Source organism: Bactrocera dorsalis, chromosome 1, assembly GCF_023373825.1.
Source record: "Bactrocera dorsalis isolate Fly_Bdor chromosome 1, ASM2337382v1, whole genome shotgun sequence".
NCBI lineage: Eukaryota > Metazoa > Arthropoda > Insecta > Diptera > Tephritidae > Bactrocera > Bactrocera dorsalis.
Genome location: NC_064303.1, coordinates 23,422,041 through 23,440,674, shown reverse-complemented (window position 1 = coordinate 23,440,674; position 18,634 = coordinate 23,422,041). Strand labels below are relative to the sequence as shown.

The window sequence follows — 18,634 nt, the reverse complement described above, 5'->3', positions numbered from 1 at the left end:
ATCTTATATAGGTTTCTTAAAGCAACCCTTAGTAAGCCTTTGAATAGAGCAGTCATCTGATTTCACTTCTACAATGGGCATAAGTCAAAAGATTACGTTGATTCCAGTAGAAGGGCTTAGAGCTTTTAATGCCGAGGTGTATACGGCAATCATACTAAACTGGTGTGCTTTCTCTGTCGCCTGAATTTATCTATATTGTATAATTTTTTTTGTTCACTCACACTTTTTCGTTGGAATACTAAACAACAGTTTTTTCCATTCCCCAACGAGATTGTGTAATTTTTAGCAGAAAACAAGCAACTGCCATTTCCTCCTTTCCAATGAATGTAATTAAAAGACCAACGTTTATTGTTTAATATTTATATTTATTATTTTCATTTAATTGCAAAATGAAAACTAATTATTCCATCAAGTTTGTAGTTGAAGTTTTTGACTCTTTTATATTTCGTTTTATGGAAATCTGTTTGAATTATATAAACACATACAAGCGCTTCATATGCAGTTAAACATGGGTTGTAAGTGGATATTTCAAGTTTTTCATGTTTTCATGTATGCATGTATGTATATTACATTTATTACATAGCTAAATTAAATTTTTAAAAGCCATTAAAACAAATAAACTGTAAGCGAAAGGCCTTTGTGTGCGCTTTCGATACTAAACAAAAAACTAATTCACAATTTTCACGCTTAAAATTATATAATTAAAGGCAAAACGTACAGACATATTACATATATATATATATATATTAAATTAATAGTAACAAAAAACTAGTTAATGTGATTGTTTTTGTTAAGGTTTCATGGTTATTTTGAAAAAAAAATGCTTTGGCTGCATTTTACAACTAAAAACTTTAATTACTTTTTACGTTTTTGCTCACAAATATATATGCGTATACACATACATATATATCGATGCATGTATGCATGTGTGTGTAAGTCATATGTTCATCATTTAAAACCTAATAAGCCTAGCATCCAACTACATTTTAGTATCACAGTGTAAAACGATCGCAACAATAGCGCATTCTCAAATTGAAATTTTTTCATACAGTTTTATACTTTTTTTGAAACGCAATTTTGTATTAATCATTTTTTAACGTTTTTTGTGTTTTGTATTTTTTGCCTTTTTTCTGCAATTTCCAACTTCATTTTCAGATCTTTGTTTCTTTTTTTTATTCCGCTTTCATGTTTTTTGGTATGCATATTGTAACCGAGTGCGCGGCCCAACATGCCAATGCCACACTCACTGTTGGCCTCACAGTCGACACATGTGCGCACGCGCCTCACTCAAAGATCACACGGTTAGCCTTTCGTTCTCCTTGACTAGCCTTGTTGTCAGCATTTAACGCGCTTCAGCTTCGCTATAGCGAATCGCTTACTGATGCACCGCTGCCGAGCCAATGCGTTGACCATACATCGCATAGGGCGAGTAGTAGGGTCCCAAAGCCGCTGCTGCAGCAGCCGCGGCGGGATTAAAGCCAGTCATGCCGAAGGCGGATGGTGCACTCAACGCGCTAGCTGGTATGCCACCGGGTTTGGCATATGGATGATAGCGTGCCGCAGCAGCAGCGCTCATTGGACTTAGCGGTGGTGTTGGATATCCGGCGCGTAGTGCTGATGGTGGGAATAGTGTGCCCAATAATGATTGTGCCTGTGACTGTGCCAAAGCGGCAGCGGCAGCAGCTGGATCCGAGAGATTACCGGTGTGCGTGCGCAGATGTGAGAAGAGTTCGTCGGAGGTCTGGAAACGTTTGCCACAATAAGCGTCACCTATCACCCAACTGCAGACATATGGCGCTGAGCGCGCCGCAGCAGCACTAGCGGCGGCAGCAGCGGCGGCTTGCGAGTAAGGATGACTCGGTGGGAGACCAGCGGCGCCGCCCATCATGGCCATGCCGTATTTTTGATGTTCACATTGTGTGCAACCAGCTGGACACGGTGCACCCATAAGCATTTGTTGCGTATGTGCCGAGTACGGGCAGCCGGGACAGTAGGGATCCTTGCAAACGGGTACAATAGCCTCACCGCCGGATGGTGTCTTGATGCGTTGATAGCTGATGTAGGGATTGGGTTGTGAGCCCGGTCCATTGGGACCGCCTGGGTAACCGCCGCTTGCAGCAGCAGCGGCTAACATTGCTGCGTGATGGTGTGAGAAGCCGCCGGCAAACGGTGGGCGGAAAGCGGGATTGGCATGTTGCTCCATACCGGGGGGACAGCAGAGCGCCGATAATGGATTAATGCCATATGGACCGGCCGCTTTGTAAGCAGCCGCAGCAGCAGCGGCTGCCGCAGCCATACTGCTCATCTCCTTCGGGTGCGTAGCTGAACCGTTGCTATTATTCAGCACTTCCATGCCGGAACGTACAATGGGGCTGGCGCCACGTTGTGAAGAACCGGCGGGAGACACAGTTTTGCGATTATTATCACTTGGCGTCGGTGTAACACCATGCATATTCTCCATTTTGATGGCATGTGATTCTGGTGTACAATTGGATTTGTTGCGTGAGGGCACACGTGTATTGTTATCTACACCACCGCTAGAGGAGCACTTTGAGCTGGGTCGTTGTTCGTCCACAGTCGTTGAGGACGAGGACTTGAATGTGTTGTGGTTTTGAGCGCTTAGTACATTTGTTTCGTAGGGCTTAAAAGCCAACTTCACCTCGGTGGTATTTGGTGTGGTGGATTTCGGTGATTTAGCCTGTGTTGGCGACTTGGAAGCGCTCATGTCCGTACTGGCATTCGATGAGGTGGATGATGAAGATGAAGATGCAGACTTCTTTGATTTATCCATAGCGAGTAATGGCTTGACTGCCGACGAATCAGCGCCAATTTGTGAGCAAGTTTGTGCCAACAGTGCGAGTGGACTTTTCTTGGCGTCCATCTGGAAGGAGAAGAGTGGACATTTTTTTCATAAGTAAAGCGTTTATATAACTTTTAAATTTCTTATTATAGCTAGCGGCTATTTTTAAAGCATATTCAAAGCAAATGCGATATGTATAGCTTCTTATATATATATAAATGTATATTCAAAAATCGCTCTCAACTCTATATCTGTATGTACCTATATCTACCAATACTAAATGTATCTATTTTTGATTGCACGCGCAGCTTATATTTCTGCCGCCCCTCCACAGGTGCACCCAGCTAATGCCGCCGCTAATATTACTGCATTAATGCTTTGGTTACTTTATTTTGAAATTTTGATTTTACTGTCACACATTGCTTACCTAATAACAACCATAATTTAGTTTTGATGGCTACATTACGAAAGAATTTCAAGCTATAAAACAGCTTTCACCGCCCATGACAGTACAATAAAGACATTTTCTGTGACTATAATGACCAACATTTATGAGTCCATATTGTGACACAGAGATTACGATGTCAATAAAATCGTTGATGTGCTCATAAAAATAAATTTCATTTAATGTTTTCAGTGTTTTTTCCACGAATTTTGATTGCATTTTTTATGATATTTTAAATTTTCTTTTACGAGCGTTTTAAACATGTTTTTATATAATAAGTAAATAAATAAATAAATAAATGAGAAATAATAAATTCGATATAAAAGCAAAATATGAAGTAATTAACTTTTGGCTCACTCGAACTTAGATGCGGAACTATGGCGCTTAGAGAAATATTTTGTTTTTGAGGTGATTAGTGAGGTATGGGATTTTGAAAATTAGTATCATTTTGGCAAAATTTAGCAAGTTTTGCGATTTTTTTATTTAATTTAATTTTTTTTCAAATTTTAATTAATTTTCTTTAGAATCAATTTTATGTATAAAACCAACAAATTTTCGGTCAAGTTTGTTCAATTTATTTATTTTATATTTCTTTCATTTTATTTTAGCTGGAGTCTAATATTATAACAAAATTTTATAACTTTTAATTTGATAATATGTTTTTTTTTATTGCATAACATTTACAACAACATTAAGACAATTTTTTTATATTTTCTCACGTTTATATTTCCTTCGTGGGTTAGAAACTTTGGGATATTCGATTTATCAAATATTTTTTTTATTGCAATATTAGTTAATATTATTCAACAGAGAGCTATTATTGTTTTTTCTAATATTTTTAATATATTTATTTATATTGTTTTTTCTAATATTTTTAATATATTTTATTATGTTGAAATCGACTTCGGTTGACTGCCTCTTCCATACTTTCCAAAAATCTAAAGTTTTTCCTCAGTTTTGTTCGACAATTATTTGTCTTCTTCATAATTTTTTTAAGATAATGATTTGTTTCAAACTCAAAAGCATTTATATTTTAACTTGTCGAATATCATTTCTATTTTATTTGAAATTACTGATTTGACTACATTACTAAGAAAACATGCTAAAATTTCCTAAATACATAAAATAATATTTTTGCTTTAGTTTTATTACAATATTTGCAGTTCTGAAAAGCATTTCGGGCTCATTTTAAATCTCATAAAATTTTGACCAACTTCCTATACATTTCAGCATTTGTTCAATGGCCCCAAAAATGCTTCAACAACAGCGTTTATTACCAAGTTGACAATTTTTCCATTTCTTCCTAATTTACAGAACTTTCTTTTATCTTATTATTTTATTTTTATTTTTTTTTTCTTGACTGAAACTCACCGTTGTTGGTATTGGTGATAAATAGTCTGGCTGCAGATATTGGTTGTTGCCAATGGTAACAACACCGCCGCCACCTTCTAAAACAACCATTTTACGCAAATCCAAAGGTTGTGTAGAAAGCGTGGATAACGAAGTTGAGTAAAACAGCTAATCCACAAAAATGTTTAATCCAATAGGAGTAATGGTGTAGCTGGCCTTATAGCAGCTAGTAGAGGTGTTGATGCGTTGCTTAATCCAACAATGTATTTTTGTTTGAGTTTTCAAGCTTTTAAGCTACTTTAACGATTTTTAAGTAATCCAGCATTTAAGTTGGCTGAGCACAATTTACTGTTTTCTAGTTAACACTAATAACTTTGTATATTCTTTGCAGCGAAAGTTTAAATTTCATGCACAAAATGCTTTGGCGCTGCTTAGTTTAATATAATTCACTTTTATTTTGAAATTTGTATTTTAGAGCGCCACACAAAATGACTGAACACAAATTATTTCGATAATTTCGAAATATTTATTTGTTTTTATAATTCTTTTTTTCAACTTTGTTGTTTTTGAGCACACAACCGTTTATTATGACTATCAAATTAGCTTGTGGGTATATATATAAGTATAGCCAAAGTGTATTTACTTTGCCACGTTCCGAGTTTCTTTTCAAACACGTCTTAACGCAAAGGAAGCCAAACACGAACTGAATTTTCTGTGACACACAATTTGCTTAGCTGCTGGCTAGTCGTGCTGCGACGTAGCTCGTTGCAAGAGCGCTTCGTTGCCGTTCAACTCTATTGCACTCTTCAAGAGAGCGCCTGATGCAGTACAATTTGGCAACGTTTACCGTTGCGCTCAAAACCTGAAATGAGCAAGCAGCCGTTTGGAGCTGTAAGTGTGAGCGAGTGCGCATAGGTGCGTGCGAGCAAGAGCGCTATAGCGTAATTTTCAAATATGGCGTACTTTTTGTCCAATCAAATCGCATGCGCCATAAAAATATATAAACGCTTTGATCTTTGGCAACGTGCGACGGCAGCGCCAGTGACAGCCTAACTCTCTCATTTATACATATGCACAGTGCTAATTGTGGCAACCAGCTGTCAAGCGGTTTGTTAATGGATGGATGAATGGATGGCTGCTGTCGGCAGACATGTTAGGAAAAAGTGCATTACCAAGGCAAGTTTGCTGTGTAATTTGCAATGCGGCAAAGAGCGCGTCTATAACACCTAGCGTAACAGGTTATTCTCTGTAGCTAAGTTGGAGCAGAAAAATGCTTATAGAAATTTTAACGCTCAGCTCTCGCTCAATTTTGGCGATGCATAACCAATCAATGGGCTGCTTTGACGTACGCTACAATGGCAACACTTCAAAATGGGGTTACCTTTCGGGAAAATTTGTACTGAGCACGCTTTATTGAGCGCATTGTAGAGCCGCAGTGTGCGCTGAGCGCCACACTCTTTGACATTTTGCATTAGTAAACAATAAATTAAATGTTAATTTAGTGCTCTCGCAAGTAAATTGCTGCGCTGTCCGCGAGAGTGCGCTCATTTACTATTTGTAGGCATGCAGTTCTCATACCGTTTGCCCGTCTACTGGTTTCCACTCACTCGTCGGCGCTGCTGTCAGCGGCAATCATTGCGTTCGGTTAAGTGACCAAAAGGTTGCAATTAAACTGTCACGTTTATCACGCCTTTCAGTACAACAACGGCGGCAAAAACAAATGCCACAACAACACAACAGTAGCAGCTTCGCTGCAAGTCGCGTTGAGGCGCAAAAACAGGCACTATAATTTCCAGTTTTATTTTTATGTAGCGCGTTGTCGGCATAACAAGTCGTGTTGCACGCTGGTGCAGTGATGCCACACGATGTCGCGTCGCGCTGTTTGTGTTTAAATTGTTGTAGACACTACTCAAGCTGCTAAATTGTTGCATACGCTTGTAAATCGCTCACATTTTTGGCTCTTTAGTGGCATTAAAATGTTAGTTAGCATGTTTTACAGGTTACTACATACAAAACGTGTGTTCACTTATTTACATCTGTATACATACATATAACGCCTACGAACATGTATAGTGGGCACAGGCAGCAAAAACTTGCGTGAAATTTTGAGCTAGTAGATTCTTATGAAGCATAAAAACACTTTAAATTTTTAATTAGTATTATTTATGCTGATAACTTTTGTGTATAAGTGTAATGACTTTTATATGTCATGGCAGAGCCAAAAAATTGTTGTGTCGCCATTTGCGTTGTTGTTGCATGCGAGCGGTTGCGCACGTTTTGCCGTCGGAGTTTTGACTTTTCATTTTAGCCAATACGAATTCGATTTTAATGAATTAATAAATGGTTTTGTTTCTTGAAGATCACTGTAGTTCTTCTTCTTTATTGGCGTAGACAGCTCACTGAAGTTTAGAGGGACTCAATTTTTAAGTTTTACTTTGTAGAAACTGGCGGGTTTTAAGTAATTTGTCCATTATATAACACGTAATAAATATAACAGAGTAAAATTTAAAATAATATAGTGTAACAAAAATATATTACTTCAGTTTTATGGCATTCTTTCTTAGTTAAAGATAGAAATAAGGTTACTTATATACAGTGCCGGATTCGCCACTGCAGTTAGTGATCATGAGAAATAAGTAAATTCGCAAAGCAATTTATAAGTTTTGGACACACGATTCTAAAGAATTATTTAATAAAAGTTTATAATATTGCTGTTCCACAGGCTCCTGTTTCTTGCTGACAATAACAGTAGCCACATCTGTTTTTAGCAGCTCTGCGAACTGCACTAATTCGCCGCCTAGGCTGTTCTCCAAATCATCTTCGTAAGCACTGACCATACTAGAGGATTTTTCCAAAATCTCTTCTGTTGTAAGAGATTTTAGCTGTCGAAATACTTCAAAAACACTAATGATTTTATGATATGCTTTCATATGTTCAGTTACGTTGTCCAGGTGTTTGATTTTCAACAAAGTCGTCGAGTGTAGTAGAGCCGCTGAAATGGTCGTACTTTGTATTTCGCTTGATTCGTCGTGATGTCTGTTGCTGATATTCTTCACAGTAGGTCAGATCTTTGACTCTTGCCTCAATATCTGAAAAAGTGGATCGCATTGCTTGGACGTAGCCATATAATGATTCATAAAGGGCGTATCCCTTTATTAAGGTCTTGATCAGACGACTGCAGCGAAGCGATAGTCGCTTGCAAGTGTTCTAGGACATCGTTACACGCAATTGTCATTATTCCCGTTTCTAACTTATTCATCGTTGAAAGTAGTCCGTAAGCTTTATTACGGCACTCCGCTTTTTGATCCACGTATTGAATTGTTCAGCAGTATGACCTTCCACGTCCCAGAACTTAACAAATCTTTTTACTGGTCTAGATGGTAGAACATGACTTGAGACTCTGAAAAACCTTGCTCTTAAGGCTAAAAATTTTTTTTGTTTGTATGTGAATTACTTGCAAACTGATAAAATAATTAACTCTGAATATCATTTCAATATTTTGAAGTAGTTAAAGAAAAAAATTCGTGAAAATAATCAATTTTCTTCAGGATAATCCACTGCAACACAAGAGCATTTTGACAATGGCTAAAATCCATGAATTAAAGTTCAAATTGTTGGAGTAGCCACCGTATTCACCAGATTTGGCCCCCAGCGACTTCCATTTGTTTCCAGAGCTCAAAAAATTTATGCGTGGCAAGCGTTTTTTTCTATCAAATGAAGAGGTCATAACGGCTGTTGAAGCGTATTTCGCAGACCTTCCGGATTCTCGCTTCAGGGATGGCATCCACAGATTGGAGGATCGTTGGAGCAAGTGTATTAATGTTCAGGGAGATTATATTGTAATTAAGTATATTTGAAATCATAAAATTGTGTTTTTCTTATGAAACGACAAAACTTATTGAACAACCCGTATTTATTGCTAAAATATTTAATTTTTAAGAGGCCATCAGAGTGTGGCAGCCTAAAAGTTAAGTTAATTTTTGGGGGTTAAACAAAAAAATACTTTATTAATTGTTTTAAAAATACACCGTAAAATGATCAAATAATAAAATTAGATACCGATGGCGTTAAAAAGATTCCTTTGCGTTGCCTAAAAAAATATTCTTTAGTTGTTGTTGAATTTGGTCGTTTTGGTCTGCCAAATCAGTTTATATCAAATATTAAAGCTATTACATAGACATCAAAAATGTGTATCATGAAATCAAATGCTAAAATACAAAGACTTTTTTTCAAATCTGTAACAACTGAGAATATTAAATATACACAAATATATTTACATATGGATGCTATAGATGACATGAGCATCATTTTAAATAATACATAAAAAGATATTTTAATTAACATATAAATATTTTTTTTTTGTGATTCTGAAATCTTTATTTAAATGAAACAAATTTTAAATTTCTAATCCCAAATACTGAATTAAGAAATATAAAAAAAAAATCCGAATTACATTTATAAAACTTTTTCCTTGAATTTTTAAATATTTCGGGTTTGCGTACTTCGTGTTTTAATATTTTGGGTGCCTATGTATGTAGTTTAATACTCTTTGCCTTATGTACATTTTCTTTAAACTATAGACTTTCAGTTAAAAATATGTAAAAAGGTAGATTTGTAGACAATTTTTTTTATTCATTATCATTCCAACTTTTGGCTTAAAATACAAATGTGTATAAAAATTATATTTTCCATTTTTTAATCCCAAAATTGGATTTTTATTTACAATTTTTTTATTGAATTCTCGCTGGGTCCCGACAGCATCTCTTTTGTCCTTTGAATACCAATACCATCTGCGTATAGACTTAGAATACATTTATGCTATTATATACTAAAATGGGTATTTCAAGCGAAGATTGTGTTCTCGTATTTTGGAGGAATTAAAAACGAGCGATATCGGTCGGTGATTCGAATTTTGTTGTTAGACGGAAGAAAAGAGACCCTAAAAGTTTCATATAATTTGCGGAAAGTCCCTCTGGAATATCAAGCGGTTTTAGACACGGAAGGTTAACAGAAAATGAAATCTTCTCCGTCAAACAGGCCATAGAGAAATGTTTATAGTCCAACATGGATCAGCATATATATTTTGTTTATTATTTTATTCCGCGCCCTGTCCAAAGTATTTACTGATATCGATATAGCAGCTAACCAAATTCATCTGAAATTCAAGGGATATAAAAGAAAAAGGTATTTGATAATGCCCAGAAACAATGAGCCCGCATCAGTGGTTAAAATTAATGAATATATATTTGAACTATGAACGCGACTTTAGTCTTTAAGCTCAGTAGTAATTACTCAGCAAGCTTTGTTATTGTATATGAGAGAATACCAGCCAATAGGTAATACGCGTCATTAAATAAACTTCAATTCAAAACTGAATAAACTGCCTATCATATATAAAACCAATATTCAACGAGTTTTATGGTACAATGTAGAATCACAGACGCTGCTCGAAAAAAAGATAAAGCCAAACAGCAAATCTTCAACAAAGATTCTAAGAATAATTCTAAAAACATAAAGTCAATCAGCAAATCTTCGAAAAAAAAATTCTAAAAAAGGCTTTGGATTAGTCAAACATAATGATAAGAGACGTGTTAGGTGGAAGAACGTGCTAGATCAACTTATGAAAGGCGAAATCATTAATAAAATTATTAAAGCGTAGCGATTAAGACGGCTATGCCTTGTCACAATAATTGACATTAGGAGGGCGTAAAAGAAAACCTAAGCGTTGAACAATAAGGCAAGAGGGAGGCCCAGATCAAGATGGATTGATGAATTGAAAGAAGGCATAACAAATCTTTGTATTTGAATAAAAATAGTAAGTGAAAGAGATGCCTGGAGGTCGCGCTAACAACCGGTCAAAGTTCGAAAAAGCCGCAACGCCAAAAGGTGCTGATGACAACCTTGCCCTGCCGACTTCAAAAATTTGTTTAAAGAGTTTCAGTATTTAAAATATTGTCGTATATTATAATTAAAATAAAAATACTTATATGAACGAAATCTACATAATATAGTAAATGTTATATCTATAAAATGTGCAGGAAGACATACTTAAAATTGTTTTTTGAAATCTTGCACATACTATATAGTATACTGAACGCCAGTGCATATCTTCCATTATAATATCGAATTTGTTGGATTATAATTACCACGTATGAAATTACCCACGACATGTATATTATGTAAATATATGCACATACATATAGCAAAAAAGAAGGTAAACTTTCCAAAAATTGTTTCACATTAATTTGGCTAATAATAAATTATTCAAAATAATCTGAAACAGGGAAGTTTTCAGCAAATAATAAATGTGCACATATACATATGTATGTGTATGTATGTTTGTTTACCTTTTATGTACATGTCCACAATTGCACTTCGCTACCTACCACGGTCAATTATGCACAAGTGCGAATGTGTCGAGTGGGAACTAACTAAGCGGATGAGAGAGGTGAATATGTGAGTGCTGTGCTGATGGCTTTGTTGGCTTGCTGGCTGGCTGCTTGGTTGGCTGGTACACTTCAATAGCACCGCTGGAGGCAGCTGACGGCTGGTCGTAATATTTATGCAATTTCAAAGACTGCACGAGCAAGAATAGCCGTAGAGGCGGCATAGTGTAGCGAAAAGGGCAACAACAGTAAAAACTCAAAGAATACTCGTAAATTATATGAAAATTGGTAGCACGAAAGGAAGAAACTCATAAAATTAACCACATTTTTCTTCATTTTTATAGCATTTATTATCACATTGCCCCAGTGGAGAAGCAGTGGGAAGAAAGGCGCACAGCAAAGCGCTTGCTAGAACGGAAAGAAGAATGCAAAGATAGAGAGAGAGAGAGAGAGAGATAGCGCGGCAATATTTATGTGAGTGCCATAAAAATGCAGTCTCAACAGTTGGAGTTGGTTGGAGCGGCACATTTGCCTTGGCTTTTGATTTATGCACACCCCAACTGCGGCAGTGGCAGCAGCGCAGTGGCAGCTTAACCGTGGCAAGTGAGGCAAAATAATGCAATAAATTTGACATTATCGCGAGCAGCCATAAGATATGGCGGAATTGTTAATGGCACAAGGCACAGGCGGAGGTGGCGCGGAAAGGTGCAATTTATGTATGTGTGCATACAAACGGCTGTCTTCGCATGCGCCCCAATGCAAAAACAAAACGATTTAAGTGAGCTGCTGATGCGGCAACGCTTAAATTGCATGCGCGCAAGTCGTAAAAATGTGAAAATATTACAACAAACATAATAACGCAAGTAACACATAAAAAGCAAAATGCGAAGGCTTCAAAAAAACGCTGTATAAATATTCAAAAGGGTGCTGCTGTCAAAGAAGTGCAGTGAAATTTCACTTTATGTGCGCAAATATCAACACACATACATATGTATATATATATATATGCAAACAGATATACACATGAAATTCTAAGTTAGACATTTGTGCTATATATTTACGTAATAAGAGGAGACAAGCACCAGAGACGCTCATAAATGCAGTAAACGGCAGCATTGTATGCCACCTAACAGGACTTTCTTCAAATGTAATCGTAGTAGTATTGACATACAAAAGTACAATTTCAAGTACTCGACGGCGACTCGTAAAATGTCAGCTACGTCGCTTGAGTGGATAATCTTCGCTGAGTTTTACGATCTGCTAAGAAGGTGGTCTTCCATAACTATGCGCTCGCTGAGCATATACGAAAATGTTATAAAAATTATACAAAAAAAAAAAAACAAAAAGAAAACAACACAAATCCATTGCTTATCGCACTTGTCGTATTTTTATTTCCTTATTTTACGAGCAGGCCTACAATAATGCCTAAAGAAACGTGCGTTGGCAAATTCAAGTCAAGTCTGGGTTATAATCACATAAGTGGCCTATTAAACTAAAATCGTAAAGCAACACATTTGACTGCATAAAGTGTGGATTTTATGATTGAGTTGTATTTACGTTATTGAAAACTTCCTGTCCACAGTTACTGGTTTTTATCCTTAAAACACCATAAAAAGAAAAATGTAAATACACTTTTATGGTAAACAGCGACAGGGCACTTCAGTTTTACTCATAGATATATATATGTATAGTATATGTAATCGAAACTAAAAATGTTTGTATATATAATATAAATATGTCTGCATGTATAGGAAAATTATTTAAATAGGCCCACAATCCGCCGCAGTCTTCACTTAGTCCTCGCCTATAATCAACTAAGGCATATTTAAATATAAAAATTAATATTTTTAATAGAAAATATTAAGCTACCGACAGTATATTTGGCATGTCGCTAATTTTTGCTCAACACATTAACTTGCAGACCCAGATATAATGCTTTACGACATTACAGAAATTATGATTTTCCTGTTGATAAAATTATGCAACGAAAAAATTACGAAAATTTAAAGTAAAAAAATATTAATTTTCAAAGCAGCTTAACCCGGTCCGGTTTGGCCGGATTAGTCATCTTTCAGTTTTAGAAATAGATATATTTTACAAAGGGAAATAATTAATTAAAAAACTTGAAAGGTGGCATTGCCATTTTCTTGAAACTACTTTTTCGTTACCTCAAATTATAAAGTAATGTTCACTGGAAAGATATTTAGCGACAATGAAGAAACACTTGTCCAGATGAAGTCCATTTTAAAGTGTTATATTTTACTTCACCCGCATCGAAAAGCTGGAATATGCTTATAATTGGTTTATGGCCTTAAATGGTAAGAGTTCTGACAAATATACTAGATTTTGATAAAAAAATATTTTATTCTTTAAGGGGTCAGTAGTGTAATTTAAAAAAAAAAAATTAAAAAAAAAAATGATTTAAAATTTTTTTTTTTTATTTTTTGTTCCCTTATGCCCTTAAAATTAATGTAGAAAGCCACTTTACCATTGGAAGATTTCGAAAAAGGCCCAAAAATAATAATACCACTCGACGTTCGGAGCGCTCGGAGTGCACACCTCAAACTTTAAACGCGTTTTTCTCAATACACACTTTTTTAAACTGACGGATATGATTCCGGTAGAACTACTCAACCGATTTGTTTAATTTATTTTTAAATGTTTACAAAACGCCTGGCTATCATATTTCATAATTTATTGACAATTAAAAAAAAAGAAAACGCTAATTACTAGTTTATGTATCAACATTTTTTCATGATTCTAGTAGAGACGGTAATCATTTACGTACTTTTTAAGAATAAATTGGGTTTTTGTATTTCAGATGATTCACACATGAGAAATCGTGCCCCCCAGTGAAAAAACACATCTCATTCACCCAGCCATTTCTCCGACATATGTCATCAAAAAATTCCGAAAAAAAAATTTTTACACTCCACGATATATCTCATGATATGTGAAAAAAGTTCTGTTATAGAATACAAATTTCTATGAAAAAAAATGTCAAGAAACAGGCCAGATTACCCTACTGACCTCTTAAAGCTATTCGAGTAGAAAACTATATATTATATCTCTACAGCCATTCAGGGCATACCAATTAGGCTCAAGTGATTAAGGAAAAATATCAGATGTGATGTTTTTTATTCTCCATTATAAAAGTTAAAAAAATAACATTTTTTGATGACACTAGAGGTATTACCCCTCTTAATGAGGTATTCATGTTCCACAATTGCTACAAATCGGCGCATAAATATGCCCTTATTGCTTTTCATCAGCGTCAGATTGGACTCTGGAAGTCGAACATATATGTATTTTAGGTCTGTTTGCAAAAATGGTTTGAATGACCTATGCTCACTCAATTTGATTTTACGGTTTTCAAAAATATTTTTTTGCAATGTAACTATACTTTGTGAACAGGGTTCATCATTTATGCTGGTGTGGTTCCGATAAAATTAGCCGATCGGTTCTTGACCGTTAAAAATGCTGAGATGTTATTAAAAACTGGAATGCATTAATTTTGTTCACCTAAGGATGGTTCAAAAACCTGAAACCAATCGTAATAGATATTAAGTTATATATTCTACATATATCAAATTGATCTGCATAACAATTAAATTCTGGTTTTGAATTTCTTGAATTTGGTACAATTAATCATAGGACAGATGGGCATCTGGAGTTCAAAAACTTTGGGGAAGTGGGCATGGCTGTATATAACTGCTAAACTGCTAAAGCGATATCAGCCAAACTTGCTGCAAAGATTTCTTTTCAGCATTCCATCTGCAGTGTAGCCCACTTCCGAAACAAATTGTCAAACTACAGAAATTAAGTTACTGGAAATCGCCGACATAAAAGTTTACAGAAAAATAGTACAAAAGTGTATCTAAAAAATGATATTGGCCGTAACACCGTCCACTTTTATGTGAAATTTCTTATCTCAGCAACCGGTTAATTAATTTTTTACCACATTTGGTGCTTAAATTTATTTTAAAGCATTTATGCTTCTTTTGAAATTTAAAAAACATCCGAAAGTATTTCCTTTGATCCGAGCAAACTGCGAGGATATAAAAGTTCGGATTAGGCACGAACTTAGCTTTTTCTTATTTATTTTCTTCAAAAGATTTACATATTAAAAGCATTTCAGTGTATTTATATAATTGTTGACCCATTTATAGAATCTATGCTTTGAGCACCTTGACAAAATTTGTAAATCCATCGCTTACATCCGTTAATCAATATGTAAAAAATCGTTAAAACCTATTGCATAGAAGCTATCATATCCTTCACAAGGTGCATTTTTATAGTCCTGAACATTTTGTTCGACCAGTTTGAATATATGCTATTTTTTCGAAGATTATATCGTTGTATTGGATAATAATACTCGTATATGCCAAATACCGTGAAGGTAAATCAGAAAGTTTTTCATTCAGAGATTTAAGTTTGATTGATCAGATATGGCAGCTAACGCATACAGCGGTTCTACATCGGAGGTTTCGATAAATTATCGGCTTCTTGAAGAGAAAAGAACGAATGTAACATTTTAGATCGATGTCTTAAAAACTCAGGGAGTAGTTTGATCTCGACTCAGCTCATTACGCTTATCATTTGTATATATGTAGGTATATATATATGTAACTACATTACAGGATAGTATGGACAGGTGAACTTTTTAACACACAGAAATTAACTTCGAAGATTTCTGGGTGTTAAAAACTTCACTTGTCCAGACTATATTGCCGCTTTAATATCCTTAAAATTAGCATTACTTGTATAAAGCATTACAAGATTACTTACACTAATACCTCTGTACCGAAACTCTTCTGTACGTCTAATTTGTTTCCCTTAACACCAAAGATGTTTGTTCTGCATCTTTTTCCAATTTTCTTTATACATTTGTCTAAGCATCTGCGTTTGAAGTACATTTATCCGCTTACTTTGCTTTCTTAAAATCCACTAATGCAAAAAACGACAAAGCAAAAGTTAACCTTCTCTGACAGTACCCACATGGATGTTTGTATTTGACACGAATGTCTGTCCAAAGGTATAATTTATTCGGCGGTGCTGTTGCTACTAGATTTTTATTGCAATCCGCCACTACCGTAATGCAGCGTTAATTTGCGTCATTGTGCGCACCACACGTTCATCAATAATCTCATTATTTTCGCTTTTTTTCTAAATCATTTATTTATTTTTCCAACCGTCAGACACATACGCGACACACACACACACACATACGCGGGCCGTAAAATTTTCAATGTCACGTTTCGGCGTGGCATTAATTATATAAGTGTGCATGTGTGCATTGTTTGTCTAGCACTCTCCACTCTATTAAATAAATGACTGTCAATAAATTATCGAAGGAGCAGCAGAGCGGATATGGGACGACCACTATTTGTTCAAATAAGTGTGCTTAAGCAGGATATGTTTGAATGGCTGTACGGTTTACATTATATATATATATGTGTGTGTGTATGTGAATGAATGTGTGCATGCGTTTGTGCTGGCACGAATGGTAACAACAAGCAGCAGGGGTGTTGCCAACACATACACAACAACAGGATATTTCATTGCAAAATCGCACAAACACACACACACGCGCGTACTTATATGTAGCATGCTATAGCAAGCAACCATGGGATTTGTATAAGGTAGAGAAAGCATAAATAAATGGATGACAATCTTTTTTGCACCGCTATTTTGTATTCATTTTTTTCTCTTTCCTCTATTTCTGGTTGCATTTTGACTGGTGTTGCGCATAGTGTGGCTTCGCCTGCCGCTGATAGTGGTCCTCCCATTTTTTTCATACAATGCAATCCTGAATTTATTGCATTTTTTTGGTTCCGTATTATTTTTGTTGCTGATTACATTTTTTGTTATTTTTCGCATACTGTTTTCTCTGCTTACTAAGTGAATTATTGCCCTCCTGCATGGTAACGGTAACTTACGTTTATTTCATATAACTATTTTCTCTTATTGTTGCTGTTATTACCATTGGTGCCATCATTTATTTTGCGGTATAATTTCAGCTTTAGACATACAGTTGCAATATTTTTTTTCGGTGGGTGTTATTCTACTAGATTAATGGTCGCAGTAGCCAGCATTCACCCATAGATCCATAAAAATTCGCTACCATTTATTTTTTTTTAACAAAAATCGAGTTTGTTATAATTTTCGAAAGTTAAAGCCTACCGTTTTCAATTCAGTTTTGAAAGAAATTGGTATTATATTTTTGAGTTATGTATGGTAGTATGGTCAGTGTCCTTATTAATCAAAATTATTATGTTCGTAAAGGATTCGTTGCATTTGCAGACAAAAAAGGAGAGAAGCTGGCCAACAGGGTAATGTTCGAAAATTCTGCGAAAAGACTGGCGACTGACAGAAGGTTTCAAGACCGGAGCATATTCTTGTAGAACCCCCAAAGGTCAGCAGTCACCGATGCCCAGAGCATACTTAAATTATGAAGGGAACACTTCTCTAGCCTGCTGAATGGCAGTGAAAAGATAACGCCAGGAGATGGCGAACCCGATTCCTCAATCGATGACGATGGAGCAGACGTTCCATTGCCCGACCATGAAGAAGTTCGAATAGCAATTACCCGTCTGAAAAACAACAAAGCGGCGGAGGCCAATGGATTGCCGAGCTATTCAAACACGGCGGCAAAGAACTGATAAGGAGCATGCATCAGCTTCTTTGTAAGATATGGTCGGACGAAAGCGTGCCCAACAATTGGAATTTAAGTGTGCTCTACCCAATCCACAAAAAGAGAGACCCCACAATCTGCGCCAACTACCGTGGGATAAGCCTCCTGAAAAACTAAAGCTGACCGTCAACAAACTGATTGGACCATATCAGTGTGGCTTTAGACCTTGCAAATGAGCAACCGACCAGATTTTCACCATGCGCCAAATGTTGGAAAGACCCGTGAAAGGAGAATCGACACACATCACCTCTTCGTCGATTTCAAAGCTGCTTTGGACAGCACGAAAAGGAGCTGCCTTTATGCAGCGATGTCTGAATTTGGTATCCCCGCAAAACTAATACGGCTGTGTAAACTGACGGTGAGCAATACCAAAAGCTTCGTCAGGATCGGGAAGGACCTCTCCGAGCCGTTCGATACCAAACGAGGTTTCAGACATGGCGACTCCCTTTCGTGTGACTTCTTCAACCTTCTTCTGGAGAAAATAATTCGAGCTGCAAAACTAAACCGGTAAGGTACAATCTCCTATAAGAGTGTACAGCTGCTGGGATATGCTGATGATATTGATATCATTCCGTTAGTTCTGCTTTCTCCAGAATGGAAAAGGCAGCGAAGAAAATGGGTCTGGTGGTGAACGAGGGCTTTACAAAATATCTTCTGTTATCAAACAAACCGTCGACGCACTCGGGACTAGACACCAACGTCACTGTTGTCAGTCATAACTTCGAAGTCGCAGATAATTTCGTATATCTTGGAACCAGTATAAACACCACCAACAATGTCAGTCTGGAACTCCACGCATAACTCTTGTCAACAGGTGTTACTTCGGACTGAGTAGGCAATTGAAAAGTAACGTCCTCTCTCGATGAACAAAAACCAAATTCAATAAGTCACTCATTATTTCCGTCCAACTACATGATGCAGAAGCATGGACGATGACAACAAGTGATGAGCCGACGTTT

General features: G+C 36.2%; 1 protein-coding gene across 1 annotated transcript; it reads right to left on the bottom strand.

The window, feature by feature from the left end:
- Positions 1 to 344: 344 nt before the first annotated feature.
- LOC109580031 (zinc finger protein Noc) lies at positions 345 to 5,312 on the bottom strand. Its single transcript, XM_049446273.1, has 2 exons — positions 4,617 to 5,312; positions 345 to 2,881 (listed from the first exon to the last, which is right to left on the bottom strand). The coding sequence occupies exons 1-2, from the start codon at positions 4,704 to 4,706 to the stop codon at positions 1,376 to 1,378; spliced, it is 1,596 nt and encodes a 531-aa protein (XP_049302230.1). The 5' UTR covers positions 4,707 to 5,312; the 3' UTR covers positions 345 to 1,375.
- Positions 5,313 to 18,634: the final 13,322 nt, after the last annotated feature.

Coding starts and splice junctions, on each gene's coding strand:
- LOC109580031 (XM_049446273.1), bottom strand. CDS start 4,706: ATGGTTGTTTTAGAAGGTGGCGGCGGTGTTGTTACCATTGGCAACAAC. Junction 2,882..4,616: donor TATCACCAATACCAACAACG/GTGAGTTTCAGT, acceptor TTCTCCTTCCAG/ATGGACGCCAAGAAAAGTCC.